The 26,146-nt window shown below is 41.4% G+C and overlaps 1 protein-coding gene across 2 annotated transcripts; it reads right to left on the bottom strand.

Annotated features, from left to right (window-relative positions):
- Window positions 1-22,753: 22,753 nt before the first annotated feature.
- Window positions 22,754-25,675, bottom strand: smtlb (somatolactin beta). 2 transcript variants are annotated; one of them, XM_023968672.2, is made up of 5 exons: window positions 25,586-25,675; window positions 25,025-25,203; window positions 24,198-24,311; window positions 23,837-24,016; window positions 22,754-23,627 (listed from the first exon to the last, which is right to left on the bottom strand). In XM_023968672.2, exons 2-5 carry the CDS (start codon window positions 25,145-25,147, stop codon window positions 23,427-23,429), a joined length of 618 nt encoding a protein of 205 aa, XP_023824440.1. In that variant the 5' UTR covers window positions 25,148-25,203; window positions 25,586-25,675; the 3' UTR covers window positions 22,754-23,426. The 2 variants fall into 2 exon arrangements, with proteins under 2 accessions (XP_023824440.1, XP_070290372.1); XM_070434271.1 differs by lacking the exon at window positions 25,586-25,675 and adding an exon at window positions 25,528-25,581.
- Between the last annotated feature and the right edge of the window lie 471 nt (window positions 25,676-26,146).

Here is a 26,146-nt window from a genome sequence, read left to right as displayed (position 1 = left end):
TTTTGCCCCTTCTCTTTCAACCATACAGTTTTTCAATTCCTGGATGTGGAGGTCCTGGGCTTGCATGGTTACATGTTTTCTGCGGTTGTGAGACAGGTTGGAAGTACTGCCAAATTCTCTAAAATGACGTTGGAGGCAGGTTATGGTAGAGAAATTAACTTTCAATTATCTGGCAACAGCTCTGGTGGACATTCCTGCAGTCAGCATGCAAATTGCACGCTCCCTCAAAACTAAAGACATCTTTGGCATTGTGTTGTGTGACAAAACTGCGCATTTTAAAGTGGCCTTTTATTGTCCCAAGCACAAGGTGCACCTGTGTAATGATCAAGCTGTTTAATCAGCTTCTTGATATGCCACACTTTTTAGGTGGATGGATTATCTTGGCTAAGGAGAAATGTTCACTAACAGGAATTGAAACAAATTTGTGCACATCATTTGAGAGAGATTTTTTTTTTTTTGTGCATATAGAAAATTGAGAGATGTTTTATTTCAGCTCATGAAACATAGGACCAACACTTTACATGTTGCGTTTATATTTTTGTGTACAAAAGACAAAAGAGCCAATTCGAAATCAATTGATTTCTTCCACATGGATACTAACACAGAAAGCCCTTACGCTGTGACAACTTTTTCTCAGCTCTGCGCTTACTCATCAAACTAAAATGATGATAATTGCTTCCACTTTGCGTACTCCCTTTCCAGTAACCTTCGCATTGTTTGGGCTTGTTGCTAGGCAAGCGAAGGGTATGTGGTAAAATGCTGTCAGTATTACACTTTACTCTGAGGTAGTAGGTAGGTGGATGTTCTGCAATCACATGGCTTTTGATAAGTAAAAAATATACTATACTTTGAACCTCTCCTTTGTTTATACATACCAATGTCAATTAGATAATGGTAGGAGTTACAGCAGAATATCACAGTGGTGTCATAGGGTCATTGAGTTAATTAATTTCATATAACCTGCTAAAGGCACTTTTCTTTTCAAATAATCCCCAATGCTTCTGATGTACAGCTCCCCTGACATCTGGGGAGAAATCTGAGAGGCTGTTAAAACAAGATGTTTGAGTCTGATAAATATACATGGAGATTAGCGGCAGTTTTAGTTTCAATACTCCGCTTTAATGGATACAGATGGGTCAGTTACTTGGCTCTCTGTTACTGGGTCTGTCCTAATATGTACTATAACAGTGGCACACCTCCACATGGTGTCTTTCCTCCATACTCATTGTTTGGCTTGACAAAGACAGCAATGGAGTTAGCAAGAGCACAACAAGATCTGGGACCAGGCAAGGTCAGACCAGAAAGTATGATCTGTGCATATAAATGGTAACCTCGGATGCATTGGGCAGTAAGGATTAACTAAATTAATTGGTTGCATCGGATCATTATGACACCAAAAAACTATTTTATTTTTCTGTTCCACTCCACACCACAGTAAACAGCAATAGAAAATATATTCTAAAAACTGAGGTTGTCCTAATATGGACACCGTGCAGATGTCTGTTTTCCAAATGAGTGTGCGACACCACTATGTTAAATTATATACGATTGGCCAGTATTGTAGTACTCGAGACTGGTCTCGAGTCCGGTCTCAAGACCACATATTGAGTTTCTTGGTCTTCTCTCAGTTCTCAACTGGTTTTGCCATGGAACAGCTCACAGAAGAATGACATTGGTAGCCGATAAGGTATGAGAGACGTATCAACGTATGCTATGTCATAAATGCTAACTAAGGCAACAATAGGTATGCAAACCAGCTATTGAAAGAGTTTGTTCTGAAGTGTTGGTTAGTAAGCTATTTGTGAAGGGCAATTGTCGTCACACGCTGTTTGCATCAGGGGGGTAGACATGGAGGGGCCTGAGTGGATAGAGGCCCACCCACTGGGGAGCAAGGCCCTGATAGGCCCACCCAATCATATCGATAGGGTTTAAGCATTGTTGTGGACTTAGACCATCACACAGGGTGCCTTCGCTGGGCAGGCCGTTTGGGAACTTTTTGGAAAAATTATGACTTCCCATTCCAAAAAACATTTAATGTTTATTAGCACACAAAGTAACTGGTGACCTAAAGTTTAAAGTGGAACTGACAGAATTTTCACTACTTTGCAGATATGAAACAAACAGATAATCATAATATCAGTTCAAAATATCAAATTCCCAGTTCATGCTACAAAACCAACTTTACAAGAGGTTTTAAAAATAGATTCTATTTGACTCAACATTCCATGACGTACACTAAATCATTGTTGGCAGAATAGATGGATTCAGTTCAATGCATGATTAATATAATTCATCAATACATTTCTTGGTAGTCCAAAAAATATTGGGTGAGTGACTGACCTTTTCCCCTCATATCATTTTTTTCTTTGATTATACACAGCTAAGATGCAAGTGTCATTCGGTTAGCTAGCAAGAACTAGAACGACTGTTATAGTTAGCATATCTCCTGATTCATTTAAGAATGCGCAACACCTGCTGAATAAGACCGATGTCATTAAACGTAGGCAAAAAAAGTCATAGTTAGTCAAGAACGCTCTAGATAATACGTAAACAGCCTAACCAGCTCTGCTACGGTGAGTAAAATGGTCAGAGTGAGGTTCTCTCATTTGTGTAGCTGAACTCAGCAAAAAAGAAACGTCCTCTCACTGTCAACTGCGTTTATTTTCAGCAAACTTAGCATGTGTAAATATTTGTATGAGCATAACAAGATTCAACAACTGAGACATAAACTGAACAAGTTCCACAGACATGTGACTAACAGAAAATTAATAATGTGTCCCTGAACAAAGGGGGTGGGGTCAAAATCAAAAGTAACAGTCAGTATCTGGTGTGGCCACCAGCTGCATTAAGCACTGCAGTGCATCTCCTCCTTCTGGACTGTACCAGATTTGCCAGTTCTTGCTATGAGATGTTACCCCACTCTTCCACCAAGGCACCTGCAAGTTCCTGAACATTTCTGGAGGGAATAGCCCTCACCCTCCGATCCAACAGGTCCCAGACGTGCTCAATGGGATTGAGATCCGGGCTCTTCGCTGGCCATGGCAGAACACTGACATTCCTGTCTTGCAGGAAATCACGCACAGAATGAGCAGTATGACATGTGGTCTGCCACTGCGAGGACGATCAGCTGTCGTCCTGTCTCCCTGTTGCACTGTCTTAGGCGTTTCACAGTACGGACATTGCAATTTATTGCTCTGGCCACATCTGCAGTCCTCATGCCTATTTGCAGCATGCCTAAGGCACGTTCATGCAGATGAGCAGGGACCCTGGTCATCTTTCTTTTGGTGTTTTTCAGAGTCAGTAGAAAGGCCTCTTTAGTGTCCTACGTTTTCAGAACTGTGCCCTTAATTGCCTACCGTCTTCAAGCTGTTAGTGTCTTAATGGCCGTTCCACAGGTGCATGTTCGTTAATTGTTTATGGTTCATTGAATAAGCATGGGAAACAGGTTTTAAACCCTTTACAATGAAGATCTGTGAAGTTATTTGGAATTTTACAAATTTTCTTTGAATAACAGTGTTGTTTCTTTTTTTTTTGCTGAGTTTAGATAGCAAGCTAGCCAAGCTAGTTAGTTAACTTGGGTGCTTGGTTGGGACAAGCATGCATTGGCAGGCAAGTTTCAGAAGGACGAGGAGGCTACAATACCTCATTGTTTATCAGTGCAAATTTTATCAAATTGTTTTTCTTCCCCCACCCCTTTTTTCCCCCAATTGGTAGTAGTTACAGTCTTGTCTCATCGCTGTAACTCCCATACGGGCTCTGGAGAGGCAAAGGTTGAGAGCCATGCGTCCTCCGAAACACAACCCAACCAAGCCGCACTGCTTCTTGACACAATGCCCATCCAACCCGGAAGCCAGCCGCATCAATGTGTCAAAGGAAACACCGTACACCTGGCGCCACAGGAGTCGCTAGTGCACGATGAGACAAGGATATCCCTGCTGGCCAAACCCTCCCTAACCCGGACGACGCTGGGCCAATTGTGCGCCGCCCCATGGGCCTCCCGGTCGCGACAGAGCCTGGACTCGAACCCAGAATCTCTAGTGGCACAGAGATTGCAGTGCCTTAGACCACTGCGCCACTCGGGAGGCCTATCAGTGCAGTTTTGACAGCCAACTAGCTGAAATGTTCCTTCTTTAGATTTTAGCTCATCTAGCTCTAGCTACCAGTAGTTGTTGATCTTGTTGTTGTGGGCTGGCAGGTAGCCTAGCAGTTGGAGCATTGGCCTAGTAACCAAAAGGTTGCTGGATTGAATCCCCGAGCTGACAAGGTAAAAAATCTGTCATTCTACCCCTGAACAAAGCAGTTAACCCACTGTTCCCCGGTAGGCTGTCACTGTAAACAAGAATTTGTTCTCTAACTGACTTGCCTAGTTAAATAAAGTTTTTTTTTTTTTTTTTTTGCATAACTGAGGTATAGAGAGCCTGGTTTTCCATGGTTGTTTGATCAATAGGACTGTAAAGTTCCCAAACGTAAGAGGACTCCTGTGGTGTTTACATATTTGCAGAAATTCATTCAGGTGTCTTTTGGCGAATGCGTTCTAATGATCTAAAGTCATGCTGTTGCAACTGCCTTTGAACTGGACTGTGTGTTTAAAGTCAATGATGGCAGGCCCGTGTGGCAAATGGCTTGTTTGTATAAAGGTCTACTGTAGCTCTGATTTGGCTATAGCATTCCGGTCTTTGTAGACTCCGGTCCTGGACAAGACAAATGTCTTTATTTGGTTTTATTTACTGCAGTGTCTATTAATTGTCCAAACGTATGGCCAATTTCCCACACTATATTGCTATAGTGTTTTCACAAATGCCTTAGAATGTTTGGGAATTATGTATACTAAGAATTTATGAAAAAGTGAAAATGACCAAGTGGTAGCTTGTCAGATTTTATATATATTTTTTAAAGGGTCATTCTTCCTGGGTTGTATAGATACAGTTTTTAATACGATTTAACGTTGCTAAAATGCTGTCAAATCCATTGTAAATAGAACAATGTTTTACAACAAAAGTTATTTTGAAAGAAATGGCTAAATAACACAATTGTATTTTATCTACGGCAATTTGAATGCACAGGGATACCGTGATTAGATCCTAAGGCCCATTGTCGTGCCATTTATCCGCCGCCATCACCTCATGTTTCATTATGATGATGCATGGCCCCATTTTGCAAGAATCTGTACACAATTCCTGGAAGCTGAAAATGTCACAGTTCTTCCATGGCCTGCATACTCACCAGACATGCCACCCATTGAGCATGTTTGGGATGCTCTGGATCTACAGCGTGTTCCAGTTCTTGCCAATATCCAGCAACTTCGCAAAGCAATTTAAGAGGAGTGGGACAACATTCCACAGGCCTCAATCAACAGCCTGATCAACGCTATGCAAAGGAGATGTGTTACTCTGCATGAGACAAATGGTGGTCACTTCAGATACTGACTGGTTTTCTGATCCACGCCCCTATCTTTTTTGTTAAGGTGACCAACAGATGCATATCTGTATTCCCAGTCATGTGAAATCCATAGATTAGGGCCCAATGAATTTATTTTGAGAGACTGACATCCTTATATTAACTGTAATTCAGTAAAATCGTTGAAATTGTTGCATGTTGTGTTTGTATTCTTGTTCAGTGTATAAACAAGCGTACATTACTAACTGCATTGTGGTAGACCTACGCTTACGTGTGGTAATGACATGGGTTTAGAATTGGATTGGAACTGGGAGTTCCCAGATTATGACAGCAATGAGTTATAATCTCATTAACCAAGTCCAGTCTGAGGACTCCTTAGGGAGATCAGATGCACGCACGCACGCACGCACACACACACAGACACACGGTACAACCACAGACCACACAGTGAGACATGGCTGTGTGTGTGTGTGTGTACGTGTCTGCACTCTGTCATCTGCTCATTCCCACCATGCAACAGCAGTTTATCATTAGGCCCATAATCACTGTTCTCCATCATTTATTAGCAGGACTCTAAGTGCAGGGTGAGATCAGAGATTTAGTGAGGAAGGAAGGGGCATAAATTGGCAGGAGACTGTGGTGCAACGTGCAAAACAAATATAGCATAAGCAGGTGTAATACTGATCTCACGTGCTTCTTTTATTATTCTAGACCTTTTACAAATTCGCCAAACTCTTGAAAGTTAAATTGTAAAAGGTACTGGTAAAAAGCCCTCCCTTTGCAACACTACACATGCTATAATGAGATTCTTCTTCTTTTGATTAATCTGGATTGGGGTACCATGCGAAGCAAACATCTTGATCTACTCTCACTCGAAACACAGGTATGTGGCTGTGTGGTGACGTATAGATAGAGTTCTTGGTGTGGTTGATGTCTACTTTTTTGAGGAAGGTTTTACTTTCAATTACTGTGATATGTGGTTGTCTTACCTTGGTTGAATGCACCAACTATAAGTCACTCTGGATAAGAACATCTGTCAAATTACCAAGTGTGGGTATGTTTTCTACCACAGGGCACAGTTTTGTTCAATCTGTTCAGTTGTAGATCAGGGTTCAGACTTCATACTTTAATGAGGCTTTACTGCCACCTTGTGACAAAGTCATATCAGCATCTGCATTCCACACACTCATACATTTCAAATCAAAATGTATTTGTCATATGCTGCGTAAACAGGTGTAGACTAACAGTGAAATGCTTACTTACGGGCCCTTTTCCAACAATGCAGAGAGAGAAGAAAATGAAAAATAATACTATGAGGAATAAATACACAATGAGTAATGATAACTTGGCTATATACACAGGGTACCAGTACTGAGTCGATGTGCAGGGGTACTAGGTAATTGAGGTAGATATTATTATTATATTTTTACCTAGGTAAGTCAGTTAAGAACAAATTCTTATTTTCAATGACGGCCTAGGAACAGTGGGTTAACTGCCTTCTTCAGGGGCAGAACGACAGATTTGTACCTTGTCAGCTCAGGGACTCGATCTTGCAACCTTTCGGTTACAAGTACAACGGTCTAACCACTACCTGGGGGCGGCTACCTGCCGTACATATAGGTAGGGATAAAGTGACTAGGCAAAAGGATACATAATGAATAGTACCAGCAGCATATGTGATGAGTCAAAAGAGTTAGTGCAAAAAGGTTTAATTCAGATAGTTAAACAGTTAACCAATAAATACTCAGAATAACTATTTGGTCCTGCTGTTTCCAGACTTGCTGCATCGGTACTGCTTACTGTGCGGTAGCAGATAGAACTTGGGTGGCTGGAGTCTTTGACAATTTTTAGAGTCTTCATCGGATGCCGTATGGTGTAGAAGTCATGGATTACAGGGAGCTCGGGCCCCAGTGATGTACTGGGCCGTACGCACAACTCTCTGAAGCGCCTTTGCGTCAGATGCCAAGCAGTTGCCATACCAAGCGGTGATGCAGCCAATCGTATTGCATCGTACAATCAAATCAAATTGTATTGGTGGCATACACATATTTTTATGATATTATCGCGAGTGTACCAACAGTGCAGTAATACCTAACAATACAAGCAAATCCCAAAAACGAGCAATGTCAGAGTCCGGAATATAAATATACAGTACCAGTCAAAAGTTTGGACACACCTACTCATTCAAGGGCTTTTCTTTATTTTTACTATTTTTTACATTGTAGAATAATAGCGAAGACATCAAAACTATGAAATAACACGTATGGAATCATGTAGTAACCAAAAAAGTGTTAAACAAATCAAAATATATTTAATATTTTAGATTCTTTAAAGTAGCTACCCTTTGCCCTGATGACAGCTTTGCACACTCTTGGCATTCTCTCAACCAGCTTCACCTGGAATGCTTTTCCAACAGTCTTGAAGGAGTTCCCACATATGCTGAGCACTTGTTGGCTGCTTTTCCTTCACTCTGCTGTCCAACTCATCCCAAACCATCTCAATTGGGTTCAGGTCGGTTGGTTGTGGAGGCCAGGTCATCTGATGCAGCACTCCATCACTCTCCTTCTTGATCAAATAGCCTTTACACAGCCTGGAGGTGTGTTGGGTCATTGTCCTGTTGAAAAACAAATGATAGTCCCACCAAACGCAAACCAGATGGGATGGCGTATTGCTGCAAGTGTACCTTGAATTCTAAATAAATCACAGACAGTGTCACCAGCACCCCCACACCATCACACCTCCTCCTCCATGCTTCACGGTGGGAACTACACATGCGGAGATCATCCATTCCCCTACTCTGCATCTCACAAAGACATGGCAGTTGGAACCAAAAATCTCCAATTTGGACTCATCAGACCAAAGGACAGATTTCCACCGGTCTAATGTCCCTTGCTAATGTTTCTTGGCCCAGGCAAGTCTCTTCTTCTTATTGGTGTCCTTTAGTAGTTGTTTCTTTGCAGCAATTTGACCATGAAGGCCTGATTTCACGCAGTCTCCTCTGAACATGTCACGCCCTGACCTTAGAGATCCCTTTTATGTCTCTATTTTGGTTTGGTCAGGGCGTGAGTTGGGGTGGGCATTCTATGTCTGGTGTTCTATGTTTTCTTTTCTGTGTGTTTGGCCAGGTGTGGTTCTCAATCAGAGGCAGCTGTCTATCATTGTCTCTGATTGAGAACCATAATTAAGTAGCCTTTTTCCACCTGTGTGTTGTGGGTAGTTGTTTTCTGTTTTGTGTTGTTGCACCAGACAGAACTGTTTCGTTTCGTTCACTCTCTTTGTTGTTTTTGTTGTTTCAGTGTTCAGGTTATTTTTATTAAATTACAATGAACACTTACCACGCTGCGTTTTGGTCACCTTCTGTCCAGGACGATCGTTACAGAACAGTTGATGTTGAGGTGTGTCTGTTACTTGACCTCTGTGAAGCATTTACTTAGGCTGCAATTTCTGAGGCTGGTAACTCTAATGAACTTATCCTCTGCAGCAGAGGTAACTCTGACTCTGTTTCGGACAGTGAGGACTCGTAATTTCTTCCCGAGACCAGCGGAGTAAAAAACATATCGTTATCGTCTTCCATTCAATCAGGGCATAAAACCGCTTCGCCAGGCCGAATATATACACTCCTTTCTTGAAACATTAATATCTTAACAGCCTTTATATCTGTTACAGACATGTTTGCGCAGTGGCGAACCTATAGGCCTTCAGTGTTTGACAGGTTTGTATATTCATATGTGTGCTGCAAATATAGCCTAGTTTCAGTGGAATATCATCTGCAGGCAGCAAGTGTGCAGCTCTCCACTGGTTTTGGCATGGAGTAGCTCACAGAAGAATGACATCGGTAGAAGCTAGGGTAGAAAATACATTTCTACTTATGATACAGTATCTACAAGTAAATGCTAATAACTAAGGCAAAAATGGGCATGCAAATCAGGTATTGAAAACATTTAGTCTGAAGTGTTGGTTAGTAGGCTATTTGTGATGTGCAATATTGTCGTCATATGATGTTTGCATCAGGGGCGTAGACATGATGGTTGTGGGTGGACAGAGGCCCACCCACTGGGGAACCAGGCCCTGACACGCCCACCCAATCAGATTGATGTGGTTTAAGCATTGTTGTGGACTTAGATCATGTGCGATTTTGAGAGTGAAAATCTGAAAAATCATAGGATTTTTTCACACAGGATGACTTTTCTTCGCTGGCCGGGCCGTTTGGGAAGTTTTGGGAAATATTACAGTATATCCACTTCTCCAGACACCACTACACACCACTGCATAGGGCTGATGAAAAAACTCTGACATAATAACCCAGTAGGTTCCAATCATAAGAATACAAAAACACAACCATTAAGCATTTCCCAGTTGAAATGTACAACTATTACTTTCCCATTGCAAAAAAATAATCACTTTCAGCACAAAAAGTAACCGGTGACCTGAAGTTTAAAGTGGAACTGACATAATTTTCACTAATTTGCAGATATGAAACAAACAGACCATCATAATATCAGTAAAAAATATCAAATTCCCAGTTTATGCTACAAAACCAACTTCATAAGAGGTTTTAAAAATAGGTTATATTTGACTCAACGTTCCATGACGTACACTAAGGCATTGTTGGCAGTATAGATGGATGCAGTTCAATGCATGAGAAATATAATTCACCAATACATTTCTTGGTAGTCCAAAGAATAATGCTATCAGGTTGTAATCACAGCTGGCCTGGTACATTATTTGCTGCCTACATTCGGGATGCACTGTTTTGGTTTCAATCACTCAATATTCTGGACAAAAACAGATGAATGTAACTAAGGCTTGGAATGTAAATACAATCAAACTAGCAAGGGTAATGATCACAAGTTAGTCATAATGTAGCTAATAGGCTAGCGTATCTATTTATGTAGCAAGCTAAAAACACGGAGACTAACGTTAGATAGATAGCTAGCTATGTAGCTGGTAGGAGGATGTCATGCCATTGGAGGTATGGGGAGGTGACTGACTTTTCCCCCTCATTGTTTTTCATTGGCTATACACAGCTAGAGATGCAGGGGTAATTTGGTTAGCTAGCAAGAACTTGAACGACTGTTATACAGTTAGCGTACAGTGCATTCGGAAAGTACTCAAACCCCTTGACATTTTCCATATTTTGTTACGTTACAGCCTTACTCTAAAATGGATTTGAAAAAATGTTGCTCATTAATCTACACACAATATCCCATACTGACAAAGCAAAAGCAGGTTTTAAGAAATTTGTGCAAAAAAAAAAGTATTCAGACCCTCTACTCAGTACTTTGTTGAAGCACATTTGGCAGCCATTACAGCCTCAAGTCTTCTTGGGTATGACGCTACAAGCTTGTCACACCTATATTTGGGGAGTTGCTGCCATTCTTCTCTGCAGATCCTCTCAAGCTCTGTCAGGTTGGATGGGGAGCGTTGCTGCACAGCTATTTTCAGGTCTCTCCAGAGATGTTAGAACGGTTTGAAGTCATGGCTCTGGCTGGGCCACTCAAGGACATTGAATGGCCCAGCCAGAGGAGGAGTCGCTTCCGTCTGACCACTCTACCATAAAGGCCTGATTGATGGAGTGCTGCAGTGTCACCTCCCTGACCAAAGCCCTTCTCCCCCAATTGCTCAGTTTGGCCAGACGGCTAGCTCTAGGAAGAGTCTTGGTGGTTCCAAACTTTTTCCATTTAAAAATTATGGAGGCCACTGTGTTCTTGGAGACCTTCAATGCTGCAGAAATCCCCAGATCTGTGCCTCAACACAATCCTGTCTCGGAGCTCTACGGACAATTCCTTCGACCCCATGGCTTGGTTTTTGCTCTGACATGCACGGTCAACTGTGGGACCTTATATAGACAGGTGTGTGCCTTTCCAAATCATGTCCAATCAATTGCATTTACCACAGGTGGATTCCAATAAAATTGTAGAAACATCTCAAGGATGATCAATGGAAATACGATGCACCTGAGCTCAATTTTGAGTCTCATAGCAAAGGGTCTGAATACATATGCAAATAAGGTGTTTCTGTTTTTTATTTATAATACATTTGCAAAATTCTCTACAAACCTGTTTTCACTTTGTCATTATGGGGTATTGTGAGTAGATTGATGAGGAAATTTTTTTATTGAATCCATTTTAAAATAATGCTGTTTTGTAACAAAATGTGGGAAAAAAGTCAAGGGGTCTGAATACTTCCCGGATGCACAGTATCGCTTGCGTTCGCAAATTCACTGGCCATCTACTCTGATTTCAGAGCACTCGCATCTGAATGTGCCAGAGTGCAGAACAACTAATGAATTTACGAACACACAACACCTGCTGAATATGACTAGTGTCAGTAAACATAGGCAAAAAAAGTAATAGTTAGTCAAGAACGCTCTAGTTAACATGTAAACAGCCTAACCAGCTCTGCTACAGCAAGTACAATGCTCAGAGTGATGTGTTCTCTCATTTGTGTCTAGAAGTATCTAGCTAGCAAGCTAGCCAACTTTAGCCAGTTTGCTTGTCCCAACCAAGCACCCAAGCTTTCATTGATAGGCAAGCTTTAGAAGGACGAGGAGGCTACAATTCCCCATCGTTTATCAGTGCAATTTTGATGGCCAACTAGCTGAACAAGTTTGAGGGTTTATCTAATGTTCCTTCGTTAGATTTTAGCTCATCTTGCCCTTGCTAGCATTCGTTGTTGATCTTGTTGTTGTTGATGTGCATAACTCAGGGAGAGAGAGAGACTACCTTTTTATGGATGTTTGATCAATAGGACTGTAAATTTCCTAAATGTAAGAGGACTCCTGTGGTGTTTACATATTTTCTTCAAATCCTTTCAGGTGTATTTTGTGGCTTTTGGCGAATGCGTTCTAATGACTTAAATTCACGCTGTTGCTACTGCCTGTAAACACACACAGTCCAGTTCAAAGTGAATGATGGCAGGCCTGTGTTAAATGTCAGTTCCATTTTAAATGCAATAATGCTTGAGACAAATAAGTTATTTTCAAAAGAGATGGCTAACAACAGCAAGCACACTGCAATAAAAAAACATAGTTCCACTCACCAGATGATGCTCATTTGAAACTTAGCTTCTTGTTGAAAGTTATTATTGCAAAGGGAGAAGCTCACAGATTAGCAACAACATTCTCTTTGATAAGACCTGCTGCAGCCGCTGCAAACTAGCTGACAACAAATGCTAGCTAGCTAGACTGTGGGAAAACTACTGCTCACTATTGCACAGTGACCTGTTGGCCTTCAAGAAGGCAGAAGTTCCCATTCGGTTTTGTAAAAACGGTCCCACTCATTAAGTCAAAATGTGATTGGTTGATTCCGCGTGCACTCCAAAATGTTGCCTTAATACAGTTGAATGGCAGATACCGTTATCTAGCTTCTTATGGTCTAGCTAGCCAATGGCTGACTTAGCTAGCTAGATTGATTTCCTTAGAGACAGAAAAGAAAAAGCCTGATTGGATATTTTTTTCTCTTTAGTGTTAACCTGTTCCTTTCCAACAAAAACTGAAGAGATTGAATTAGAACATCATTGAAAATAATATAATTGTCATTATTATAATATTATAATAATCATTATTTAATAAATCCATAGCCCTTCTCTGAAGGTGTAGAAGGCCCATTGTTCCCCACTGTGTTTGGGTCACTAATAAATCAGAGTTGCTCTATTTTCCCTCAGAAGGCATTTTCTTCACTATTCTGAATGTCTAAAGAATCCATATGTTGTCCTGAAATATGAACACAGAAATACTGGACGTTTTGAACCCTTATTATGGTGGTGATTTGACTCTTTGTCCCCCCCCCGGTCTCGGTCTTGAATTGGTCTCGCCCCCCCTCCAGTCTTTGTCTTGACTCGGGCTCGATTTGCTCCGGTCTTGGTATTGAATCAGTCTCACTTTAGGTAGTCTCGAACAAATCACAGTGTAACTGACATGTAACTTTAGCTAATGTTTCATCCCCTCTCGACTGAAGTTCTGTCCGAAGAAAATGAACTAGCTAGCTAGTAGCTACCACAGTTAGTTCGGCTCTAGCCTTTAGCTATCTATCAGTTGGCAGTATCTAACAGCTGTTGTGTGTACGGAAATGTTTTGTAGCCTTTTTGTCCCATTTCAACAGAAGTAAATTAACTTGGATGTTCCATGCAATTTGGGCTCTATTTAATACTGTACGCTTTCTTTAATTTGTTCTGGATTTGGGGACTATGAAAAGACCCCTGTTGGCATGTCTGGTGGGATAAGTGTGTGTGTTAGAGCTGTGTGTAAGTTGACTATGCAAACAATTTGGGATTTAATCAAGACAATAATCAAGACTAGACTAAACTAGAGCCTGCAGAACTTTCTTTTTGGAGTGTGGTGTCAAAAAAGCACAGCATCTCTTTATTACGGCCAGACCTCTCCCCATCTTTACAACCATTTAATCTATATATTTTGACCATGACAGTTTACAATCTAAAGTAACGCCAAGTAATTTAGTCTCCTCAACTTGTTCAACAGCCACACCATTCATTACCAGATTCGGCTGAGGTCTAGAACTTAAGGAATGATTTGTACCAAATACAATGCTCTTAGTTTTAGAGATGTTCAGGACAAGTTTCTTACTGGCCACCCATTCCAAAACAGGCTGCACCTCTTTGTTAAGGGTTTTAGTGACTTCATTAGCTGTGTTTGCTGATGCGTATATGGCTGAATTATCAGCATACATGGACACACATGCTGTGTTTAATGCCAGTGGCAGGTCATTGGTAAAAATACAAAAGAGTGGAGGGCCTAAAGAGCATACATGGACACACATGCTGTGTTTAATGCCAGTGGCAGGTCATTGGTAAAAATACAAAAGAGTGGAGGGCCTAGAGAGCTGCCCTGCGGTGCAACACACTTTACATGTTTGACATTAGAGAAGCTTCCATTAAAGAAAACCCTTTGAGTTCTATTAGATAGATAGCTCTGAATCCACGATATGGCAGAGGTTGAAAAGCCATAACACATACATTTTTCAACAACAGGTTATGGTCAATAATCTCAAAGGCTGCACTGAAATCTAACAGTGCAGCTCCCACAATCTTCTTATTATCAATTTCTTTCAACCAATCATCAGTCATTTGTGTCAGTGCAGTACACGTTGAGTGCCCTTCTCTATAAGCATGCTGAAAGTCTGTTGTTAATTTGTTTACAGAGAAATAGCATTGTATTAGGTCAAACACAATTTTATCCAACAGTTTGCTAAGAGCTGGCAGCAAGCTTATAGGTCTGCTGTTAGAACCAGTAAAGGCCACTTTACCACTCTTGGATAGCGGAATTACTTTGGCTTCCCTCCAGGCCTGAGTACAAAGACCTTCCTCTAGGCTCAGATTACAAATAAGACAGATAGGAGTGGCTATAGAGTCAGCTACCATCCTCAGTAGCTTTCCATATTTTTTAAACATTTATTTAACTAGGCAAGTCAGTTAAGAACAAATTCTTATTTACAATGACAGCCTACCAGGGAACAGTGGGTTAACTGTCTTGTTCAGGGGCAGAACAACAGATTTTTACCTTGTCAACACAGGGAATCAATCTAGCAACCTTTCGGTTACTGTCCCAACACTCTAACCACTAGGCTACTTGCCGCCCCAAATCTAAGTTGTCAATGCCAGGAGGTTTGTCATTATTGATCGATAACAATCATTTTTCCACTTCTCCCACACGAACTTTACAAAAGTCAAACTTGCAATGCTTTTCTTTCATTATTAGTTTTTTTTATGCATGAATACAATTGCTCACTGTTCATTGTTGACATTTGCTACCTAAGTTTGCCCACTTTGCCAATGAAATAATCATTAAAATAATTGGCAACATCAAATGGTTTCGTGGTGAATAAGCCATCTGATTCAATGAAAAATGTAGATGTATTCATCTTTCTGCCCATAATTTCATTTAGAGTACTCAACAACAACAAAAAATCCATTATTCTTTATATCATTGATATTGGCTTCATAATACAGTTTCTTCTTCTTTTTGTTGAGTTTAGTCACATAATTTCTCAATTTACAGTAAGTAAGCCAGTCAGATGTGCAGCCAGACTTATTAGCCACTCCTTTTGCCCCATCTCTTTCAACCATACAGTTTTTCAATTCCTCATCAATCCATGACGCATTAACAGTTCTAACAGTCAGTTTCTTAACAGGTGCATGTGTATCAATAATTGGAAGAAGCTATTTCATAAATTCATCAAGTGCAGCATCTGGATTCTCCTCATTAATCACATCAGACCAACAAATATTTTTAGCATCATCCACAATAGTCACAGCAAAATCTTTTGTATGATCTCTTATTCACTATTTTAGGCCCAGCTTTTGGAATATTTGGCTTTCTGTAACGTCTGCTTCCAACTCACACTCTCAAACACGTAGATCCCCTGAATGCAGCTCACTTTCCAGCCCACTTTCCAGCTCACACTCTCAAACACATAGATCCCCTGAACACAGCTCACTCTCCAGATCCCAATCACCTGAATTCTGATCACCTGTTCACACACCTGTATGTCATTATCATCATTGTGAGGTATTGTTACTTTTGTGACACACTTCTATTCGGGGCGCTGGGATTCCAGTGATTTAATCCTCCCGTGTATGATAGTTTTCGCCTGCCTCACTAACGACGCCTATTACCTGCCTGTACTTTAGCCAATCGGATTTCCTGTTATCAACCTATTGCCTTATCTCCCGGACGACGTTACTAGCCTTTTCCCTGCCTGTACTGTTGCCTTTTTGTACCCCCTGTGTATGACCTTCTGCCTGCCCCTGGACCCAGCTACCTGCCTCCTCCTGTGGTCCTTTACAAATAAACACCTGCTGCGCACTGTGCTTGAAACCAGATCTATCTCTCCCATCGTGTTCAATACACTTTCCTGGATATAGCCACTATATTGTGATCACTGCATCCAATGGGTACGGATATAGCTTTAGAACAAAGTTCTACAGTATTAGTAAAAATGTGATCAATACATGTGGATGATCTTGTTCCTGTAATGTTTGTTAACACCCTGGTAGGTTGATTAATAATCTGAACCAGATTACAGGAACTGGTTATAGTGAGAAGCTTCCTCTTGAGGGGACAGCTTGATGAAAACCAGACAATATTCAGGTCCCCCAAAAAGTAGACCTCTCTGTTTACATCACGTACACTATCAAGCATTTCACACATATTAGTTAGGTACTGACTGTTAGCACTTGGTGGCTTATAGCATCAGAAAAGGCTTTAGACATGCCAAGTGAACCTGCAACCACAACACTTCAATAACACTTGACATAAGATCTTCTCTAAGCATTACAGGGATATGGCTCTGAATATATACAGCAACACCTCCCCCATAAGCATTTCTGTCTCTTCCATAGATGTTATATCTGTGTATTGCTACTGCTGTATCATCAAATGAATTATCTAATTGAGTCTCAGAAATGGCTAATATATGAATGTTATCTGATGTTAGCAAGTTATTGATTTCATGAACCTTATTTCTAAGGCTACATATATTAATATGGGCTATTTTCAGCCCTTTTGCGGTATATTATAACAATCAGTGAATGGATACAAAGTTCCATCTTGAGTTGATGGGTAGTCTACAGTCTGGGATTTGAGAATAATGGTCATTTCAATTATTGAACCATTGATTCTGTTATTGGATAATATAATGTACACCAAGGTAATTATTTGTCATGCCTCATCTATGCAGGATCACATGGTGACAGGGGTCTCAGCAGGATCAGGCATCCTATGAAGACCAGTCTGTGACGGTGCCGTGGTGAACTTTTGCAGATACAACAGCAGTTATTCTCTCTGTGCAGCAAACTCTGGACAATCCAGAAGCTTCAAAGATTGAAACTATTTGAAGGCAGTCTGACAAACCTTTAAAGTTGATTTCCAAACTGAATTAAGGGTTGATATAGGCTTTCCCCGATGATATAAAACATGTCAAACAAAAAGACGTGGGAAGCTATATTGATGATGATGATGATGAATAGATACAGATATGTTTGAATGCCCAGTCATGTTCATATATTTTCAGATATAAAATACTGTAGTTTAAGATCATCTGTAGAACATACTATATGCCAGTGAAACGGAATGTCATGCGCTCAAATGTCATTCCTCTGCTGGAAGTGTAAAACACAAAACGGACATATTTGCATATGTTATGATCTTGTGAAGGCTGGCTGAATTCTGGCAGAGTATGTTCTTTTATCGCTGCATGTATACAGATTCTCCCTTCTCCCTGTTTTTGTTTCCTTGGAAATGTTGATTTTGGAGACTGGTATCAGAAGAAAATGTGTAACCTAGCATTTATAGCGGCTAAGAAATGCATAGCGATTCATTGGAAGGTTGGTTATAATCCCACAATGTTACAATGGTGGCATAAATGTAAAGTTATGAATCACTATATTTGATTTATTACAAGATGAAGGTATACTGTGCAACTTTCATAAGGTCAGGGTGCCTTACATGGAATACTGTATGACAAAAGGGGTCTCTATTGAGCAGTTGCAAATAGATACAACATATTCATGGCACACTAGACATCCAAGGCCATAAGCAAACAAGAAAATGCTCATCCAGAAGCAGTGCTCCTAGTGGCCGGGGACATTAATGCAGGCAAACTAATCCATTTTACCTCATTTCTACCAGCATGTCACATGTGCAACCAGAGGGGAAAAAAACTCTAGACCACCTTTACTCCACACACAGAGACGCATACAAAGCTCTCCCTCACCCTCTATTTGACAAATCTGACCATAATTATACAGTGGGGAGAACAAGTATTTGATACACTGCCGATTTTGCAGGTTTTCCTACTTACAAAGCATGTAGAGGTCTGTAATTTTTATCATAGGTACACTCAACCGTGAGAGACGGAATCAAAACAAAAATCCAGAAAATCACATTGTATGATTTTTAAGTAATTCATTGCATTTTATTGCATGACATAAGTATTTGATCACCTACCAACCCAGATAAGAAATTCGGCTCTCACAGACCTGTTAGTTTTTTCTTAAGAAGCCCTCCTGTTTCTCCACTCATTACCTGTATTAACTGCACCTGTTGAACTCGTTACCTGATATAAAAGACACCTGTCCACCCACTCAATCAAACAGACCTCCAACCTCTCCACAATGGCCAAGACCAGAGAGCTGTGAAGGACATCAGGGATAAAATTGTAGACCTGCACAAGCTGGGATGGGCTACAGGACAATAGGCAAGCAGCTTGGTGAGAAGGCACAAACTGTTGGCGCAATTATTAGAAAATAGAAGAAAATAGAAGAAGTTCAAGATGATGGTCAATCACCGCTCGGTCTGGGGCTCCATGCAAGATCTTCACCTCGTGGGGCATCAATGATCATGAGGAAGGTGGGATCAGCCCAGAACTACACGGCAGGAACTGGTCAATGACCTGAAGAGAGCTGGGACCACAGTCTCAAAGAAAACCATTAGTAACACACTACGCCGTCATGGATTAAATCCTGCAGCGCACACAAGGTCCCCCTGCTCAAGCAGGGCGATGTCCAGGCCCGTCTGAAGTTTGCCAATGACCATCTGGATGATCCAGAGGAGGAATGGGAGAAGGTCATGGGTCTGATGATCAAAAATAGAGCTTTTTGGTCTAAACCCACTCGCCGTGTTTGGAGGAAGAAGAGGATGAGTACAACCCCAAGAACACCATCCCAACCGTGAAGCATGGAGGTGGAAACATCATTCTTTGGGGATGCTTTTCTGCAAAGGGGACAGGACGACTGCACCGTATTGAGGGGAGGATGGATGGGGCCATGATTTGCGAGATCTTAGCCAACAACCTCCTTCCCTCCGTAAGAGCATTGATGATGGGTCGTGGCTGGGTCTTCCAGCATGACAACGACCCGAAACACACAGCCAGGGCAACTAAGGAGTGGCTCCGTAAGAAGTATCTCAAGGTCCTGGAGTGGCCTAGCCAGTCTCCAGACCTGAACCCAATAGAAAATCTTTGGAGGGAGCTGAAGTCCGTATTGCCCAGCGACAGCCCCGAAACCTGAAGGACTTGGAGAAGGTCTGTATGGAGGAGTGGGCCAAAATCCCTGCTGCAGTGTGTGCAAACCTGGTCAAGAACTACAGGAAACGTATGATCTCTGTAATTGCAAACAAAGGATGTCTGTACCAAATATTAAGTTCTGCTTTTCTGATGTATCAAATACTTATGTCATGCAATAAAATGCTAATTAATTACTTAAAAATCATACAATGTGATTTTTGGGATTTTTGTTTTAGATTCCGTCTCTCACAGTTGAAGTGTACCTATGATAAAAATTACAGACCTCTACATGCTTTGTAAGTAGGAAAATCGGCAGTGTATCAAATACTTGTTCTCCCCACTGTATGTCCTGATTCCTGCTTACAAGCAAAAACTAAAGCAGGAAGTACCAGTGACTCGCTCAATATGGAAGTGGTCAGATGAGTCGGATGCTACACTAGAGAAATGTTTTGCTAGCACGGACAGGAATATGTTCCGGGATTCATCCAATGGCATTGAAGTGTATACCACCTCAGTCACCAGCATCATCAATAAGTACTTCGACGACGTCCTTGGGGGCCTGATTGATATCACACTTTTGCCCCAGTCCCAGCTAACACACCTGACTCCAATAATCAACTAATCATKATCTTCAGTTTAGAATGGAATTAGTTTAAATCAGCTGTGTTTGCTGAGAATGGCTTGACACCAATCAGGCCCCCGAGGACTGGAATTTCCCAGGCCTGCCTTAGACAAACCAACAAACAGGCAAAGCGTCAATACAAGACTAAGAAGACTAAGAATCCTACTACACCGGCTCTGACGCTCGTCGGATGTGGCAGGGCTTGCAAACTATTATGGACTACAAAGGGAAAGCTAGTCGAGAGCTGCCCAGTGACACGAGCCTACCAGACAAGCTAAATAACTGCTATGCTCACTTCGAGGCAAGTAACACTGAAACATGCATGAGAGCATCAGCTGTTCCGGATGACTGTGTGATCACGCTCTCCGCAACCGATGTGAGTAAGACCTTTAAACAGGTCAACATTCACAAGGCCGCATGGCCAGACGGATAACCAGGTTGTGTACTCCGAGCATGCGCTGACCAACTGGCAAGTGTCTTCACTGACATTTTCAACCCCTCCCTGTCTGAGTCTGTAATACCAACATGTTTCAAGCAGACCACCATAGTCCCTGTGCCCAAGAACACTAAGGTAACCTGCCTAAATGACTACCAACCCGTAGCACTCATGTCTGTAGCTATGTAATGCTTTAAAAGGTTGGTCATGGCTCACATCAACACCATTATCCCAGAAACGCTAGACCCACTCCAATTTGCATACCGCACCAACAGATCCACAGATGATGCAATCTCTATTGCACTCCACACTGCCCTTTCAGATCTGGACTACTAAGAATGCTATTCATTGACTACAGCTCAGCGTTCAACACCATAGTGCCTTCAAAGACTCCAGCCACACTAGCCAAAGGCTCCTTAACAGCTTCTACCCCCAATCCATAAGACTGCTGAACAATTAATCAAATGGCCACCCAGACTATTTACATTGACAGCCACCCCCCCACCCCTTTGTTTTTACACTTTCATGTGACTTAATAACAAACTTGTATGCCATCTGTAAATACAAATCAAATTGTTAAATTATGAGCCTAGTTGGTTTAGCCACGGAAAAAGCAAGCAACCTTCCCACTAGCCATGATTGGCTGAGATAATGAGTGGGCTGGACATGCCGAGAGATGAGTTCGGATTGGTCTGACATGTAGCAAGGTTCTGTCTATAACATGAGCTGGTTGGTTCGCTAGATAACGTTACATGTATGATCTGTGTAGTAATATTATTTGTAGCTCAGAGCCATTTCCATTGCTAGCTATAGCCTAATGTTAGCTAGCTAACATTGATCTGGTTGGTTAGCTACCTGCAGATTCATGCAGGGTAGTAACATTATGAGTTGGGATTATGGTTCATTGTTTAGCTATCTAGCTAGACTCCACTATGCAAGTGACAATTTCAATAGAATGTTCATTATGTCACTGCGACAACTGTCAATAAATGTAGCTGGATAATTCACTCTGGCTATCTACTCTGATAAGAGCGCAGAATAACTGACAAATTTACGAACGCTCAACACCTGTTGAATATGGCCGTGTCAGTAAATGTTGGCAAAAAAGCGTAATCAAATTGTTGCCAACAGCACAGTTGCAGTCACCAACACTCTGGATAACATAAAAACAGCATAACCAGCTCTGCTAGGGCAAGTAAAATGGTCAGAGTGAGCTATTCTCTCATTTGTGTCTGGAAGTAGCTAGCAATCTAGCCAATGTTAGCCAGTTAGCTTGTGTCCTTGACTGCTCTTATTAGGTCAGAACGCTAGAATCAACCTTACTCCTCGGCCAGAGCGTCCAGTGTGCGCTCTGAACGCTCCGAGAGTGAAACACTCGAACGGATAATCTTGACAACGCTCTGAGTTTACAAATGCCCAGAAAACACTCTGGCGCTCCAAATAAAATTTACGAACACACCTGTAGTATAAACCAGCCTTTTGTCTTGAAATCTTTGGTTGTTTAGTACATGGCCTCACATGTGAATCCTTAAAGAGATGGGTGGGGCTAAAGCTTAAGAGGGTGTGAATGATGCTGAATGGGTGTTGACAAAGAAGAGCTCTCCAGTAAATGTACCAAAAAATTCAAGGGCCATTTTCTCAAAAGAGATTTTACAAGTTTATCAACTTTCAAAGCAGAATTACTTTCCCATTGTACCTCAACTGTAGTGTATGATATACCATTTTCTAGCTCTGAGTCTCTACTTTTATCCAATGTAAGAAACATAATTTCAAATTTTGCTACGTAAGACCGAATCTAGCCGGTTGGTCACAAATGGGAAAGTTTGTGACTGCTGGTATAGCCTATTACTGGCAACTTCAGAAGCGTAAGGGCAGAATCTGCGAAGGCCAGCAGCAGTGGGAGAAGGAGTGTAGGAAACTTTTTTTTAAAATTCTGGCTAGGCTATCTTGATTTCTGGCTCCCTCTTGAGTCATTTGTGTGTCTTAATTTAATCAAACAGCATCAGTCAAGTTCAGGACACATAGTTGATTTTATTAAAACACATAGGGTGTGTCTATATACGGAAAAATACACTTTATAAAATGTAGACCCATCGATTGGTCCAAAGAAAAGACTACTCTTGGTGGACTAATCTTTTTGTTATTGTTGGGGACAGCCCTAGTAGAAATGCAGGAAATAAGCTTTTGATGCCCCCCCAAAAAATCTGAGGGAAGACCCCCTGACAATTTATGTCCCCCCCCCACTTCTAAAACCAAAGTTGTGTCCCTGTCAATATTATTTTATTCTAACATGTTGAGGATTGCGATGAGTCATACCTCCCCCTCTGTACAAAGATGTTGGTCTGCTGTTCTTATATTTGCTGTTCTAATCTCTTCTCTCTTGCCTTCTTAAAAATGCAACACGAGCTCCCATTCCTGGTGCTTTTTTTTTTTTTTACATGGAGACATATTGTAGACATATCTTCTGCAGCTCCTATGCTGAATGCTATGTCAACATATTGTGTATAAAATACTAAATGCTATGTTAGCATAGATTGTATAAGCACATGTTAGAATTGCTAAAAGTAAAAATTTGAAATAGACATGTATTCACATACCATTTCATTTTACCCCTACCTAACTATATAGCTACCATTACAGGTATTCAAGCAAGCTTGATAGGACAGCAAGAACATACATGGCATATTTAACTTTAGCATGTTGATAGGTACTACAGAAAGCAGCTGAAGTTGTTGGAGGAAGAGTGGAATAATGCTTGTATTCATTTCAGGTAGTCGGTTGAAAGGACAGATTGTATCTACTGGAGGCTCCGAGGAGAAGTTCCCCCTGGGTACAGATCTAGGATCTCCTCCCCCAATCCTAACCTTAGCCATTAGTGGGGAAATTCAAAACTGACCCGAGGTCAGCATCTAGGAGCAACTTCACGCTACTCCATACTGGAGGGTCTCTGCTATAAAAGAGAGCAGCCCAGGCCACCTTTCCGCCGGCACTTGAGCAGCTTGAGGAAGGTCTCCATCTTGTGGGTGTCTTTTTTGAAGCAGGCCAGTAAGGTATAGTCCCTGAGCACCGATTCTAACATGTCAAAATTCACAGGGTAGTCTGCCAGGCTCTTGTTGTTCTCCTCCAGCATCACAGCACCCTCACCCAACATCTGCAAGAAAAGATAAAGAACGTTCATTAGCTTTAATAAAACAAACCAAAACAGCTATATTTGGAGAGAGAGAAAATACTGTACTGTACTGCTGTATTTTGTCAAAAATACTTCCAAAAGTGTTTGAGACACTATATGTTAGGATATCTCATGAAAGCAGTGTATTGTATGCACATCTGTTTGCAACAGTGATATGACCTATGACTCGCCTTTTGGATGAGGATGGTCACTCCTTGCGCCAGGTTCATCAGCTTGTCTGATATCCACTTGGTTTTGTTGATCAGTGCCATGGGGGCATTGTCATAGCGATCCAACGAAGTCTGCAGCTTGACCAGGGGATCAATCCAGAACTTGATTAGGAACAGAATGGAGTGCAAAAGCCACTTGTCCTTAAACAAGAGAGGACCAAATAGAGAAACAATGGCATCAAGCTCTTTCAGGCAACACAAAAACCCATCATATGCAGAGGATATTATGAGCAATAGGCATTGAATTTTTTTATTTTGAAGTAAAAACAGCTAGCAATATAAACACAGCCTTTGCCTCTCTGTCAGTTCCATGCCTGCTTACAGAGTTTTCTTGGACCTCACTTCTGGAAGTGGGGATGGATAAGGTGCTGGTGGTGCACGTGTTCCCTGTTTGAGTCAACGGAATTCGAACATGGAAGGGAATAAACATCTCCTCCTACACGGAGCCAGAGAGGGAGAAATGGAACAAAGTAAGAAGAAAACACTAACAGAGACTGGCGCATAGCAAGACCCTTCCAGCATAAGCCATCTGTTGACAAGAAACGCATTTGTGTTCTGATCTGTTTTCATCTAGGGAGTTCACAAACCTCACTTCCCTACCGCACAAACCATACTGAGCTTTCCAAACAGGACGTTTTAAAGGATATTTTAACAGCAACAACATATGTTAGTCTTTTTTTTATAAGTGCACACACTTCATATCATTCTACACCGGATAAAACAGTTTTTCAAGTTCTCACTGGTAATAGTAATAGTAATAGGTTTATACATCTAGCACTTCTCGTAAAATACTACAGTTATGAACATTCAAGTTTGAATAAAGTTATGAAGACATTTGGCATGAGCTCCGTCTCTGCATGCTCGATCCATATACAAAGGAGTGATCCAATCGATCAAAATCAAGAGAAGGCTTGAATGAAAGAAGACAGACCACGACAGATGTGAAATGACTTGATCATCTGTTTACAATACATTTTAAATGTATTTAGAAACAAAAAATGGACTCCAAACTAGCTTTTCATGTGTTTTTGAAAGCAAAGGTAGAATACATTTTTTACGTGTTACAATTAAATTTGTGCTACAATAAAAAACCTAATTATTGTATGTCCAACCCATGTTTAACATACATTTCTGGTAGGGTGTACTCACAAACAAGGTGAGAGACTCCTCTGAGACCAGGTAGATGAGCTCAGCGTGTTGGATGGCCCGGTCCAGGAGTTTCTCCAGGGAGATGGTGCAGTGAGTGCTACCAGGATCCTGACACTCCGCCATAGACCCCGTAGTGCCTTGGAAGGGCCAGAGTAGTAGCAACACACAGCCATGCAGAGCTGGGGAGCACACGGCAGACAAAAGGTACACAAACACAGGTCATGGTTAGCATACAGGATGTTCTCTTTTTTAACAAATGTTTTCTCATTCTCAAGGACTACAAGGTGACACATCTATAAACTCTCCAGCGGTGTCTGTGTTTTGATGTTGTGGCTAGGGTTAACAGACAACAACACTTTAAAGCGCAGGTGAGTCATATTTTTGGGCTAATTTAGCAGAGAGTCATTCAAAGTACTTCAGGAGGATGTGGAATCACATTTGTGTGATTCGGAGGTCACTTTGGGTTTGTTGTCATTTCTGTAGCATTTCAGAGGATAGACTACCTTTGTTGTTGTTCATTTTGCTGGTGTTGAGGTGAAAACTACACTCTGGATAACCTACCTTGTTTTGACTGAAGGTTTCAATGGTCTTCTTATACTATTCAGGTGTTATGAATGGCCATGAGGGGTCGTGTGGTTCCAACGTAAGAGGGGCCGAGTTGATCTTTAAAGACCATTTCCCTTTCTTGTTTTTATGCATCGTCTTCTCCTGGAAGGAAAAAGAGAACCATGAATACCAATTTTACTGAGCAGGAATAAAAGAAAGATTCTTGCTTTAATGTATGGTTTGTGGGTGGAAAAAACACTTTGAATGGAATAAACATGAACCAGTTCTCCACCATGAGATAAAATACGATACTTTATTAGTCCATCAGAGATGTGTATTCTGATTTTATCCAATCCCCCACCCTGATACACCACACCCACACACACAACACCACACAACCACACACACACACACACACACACACACACACACACACACACACACACACACACACACACAGGCCATCAGATGGACAAGTGTGGTTCACAGGTGATGCTAAGCTGTCCCCAGCTAGCACATTTGGTTCCTTGGAAGTTGTGGGAAAGTACATCTTTAGTTTTCCATTGGTTCTGGGAA

This window comes from Salvelinus sp. IW2-2015, linkage group LG23 (assembly GCF_002910315.2).
Source record: "Salvelinus sp. IW2-2015 linkage group LG23, ASM291031v2, whole genome shotgun sequence".
Taxonomy (NCBI): domain Eukaryota; kingdom Metazoa; phylum Chordata; class Actinopteri; order Salmoniformes; family Salmonidae; genus Salvelinus; species Salvelinus sp. IW2-2015.
This window is presented reverse-complemented; position numbering and strand designations above follow the sequence as displayed.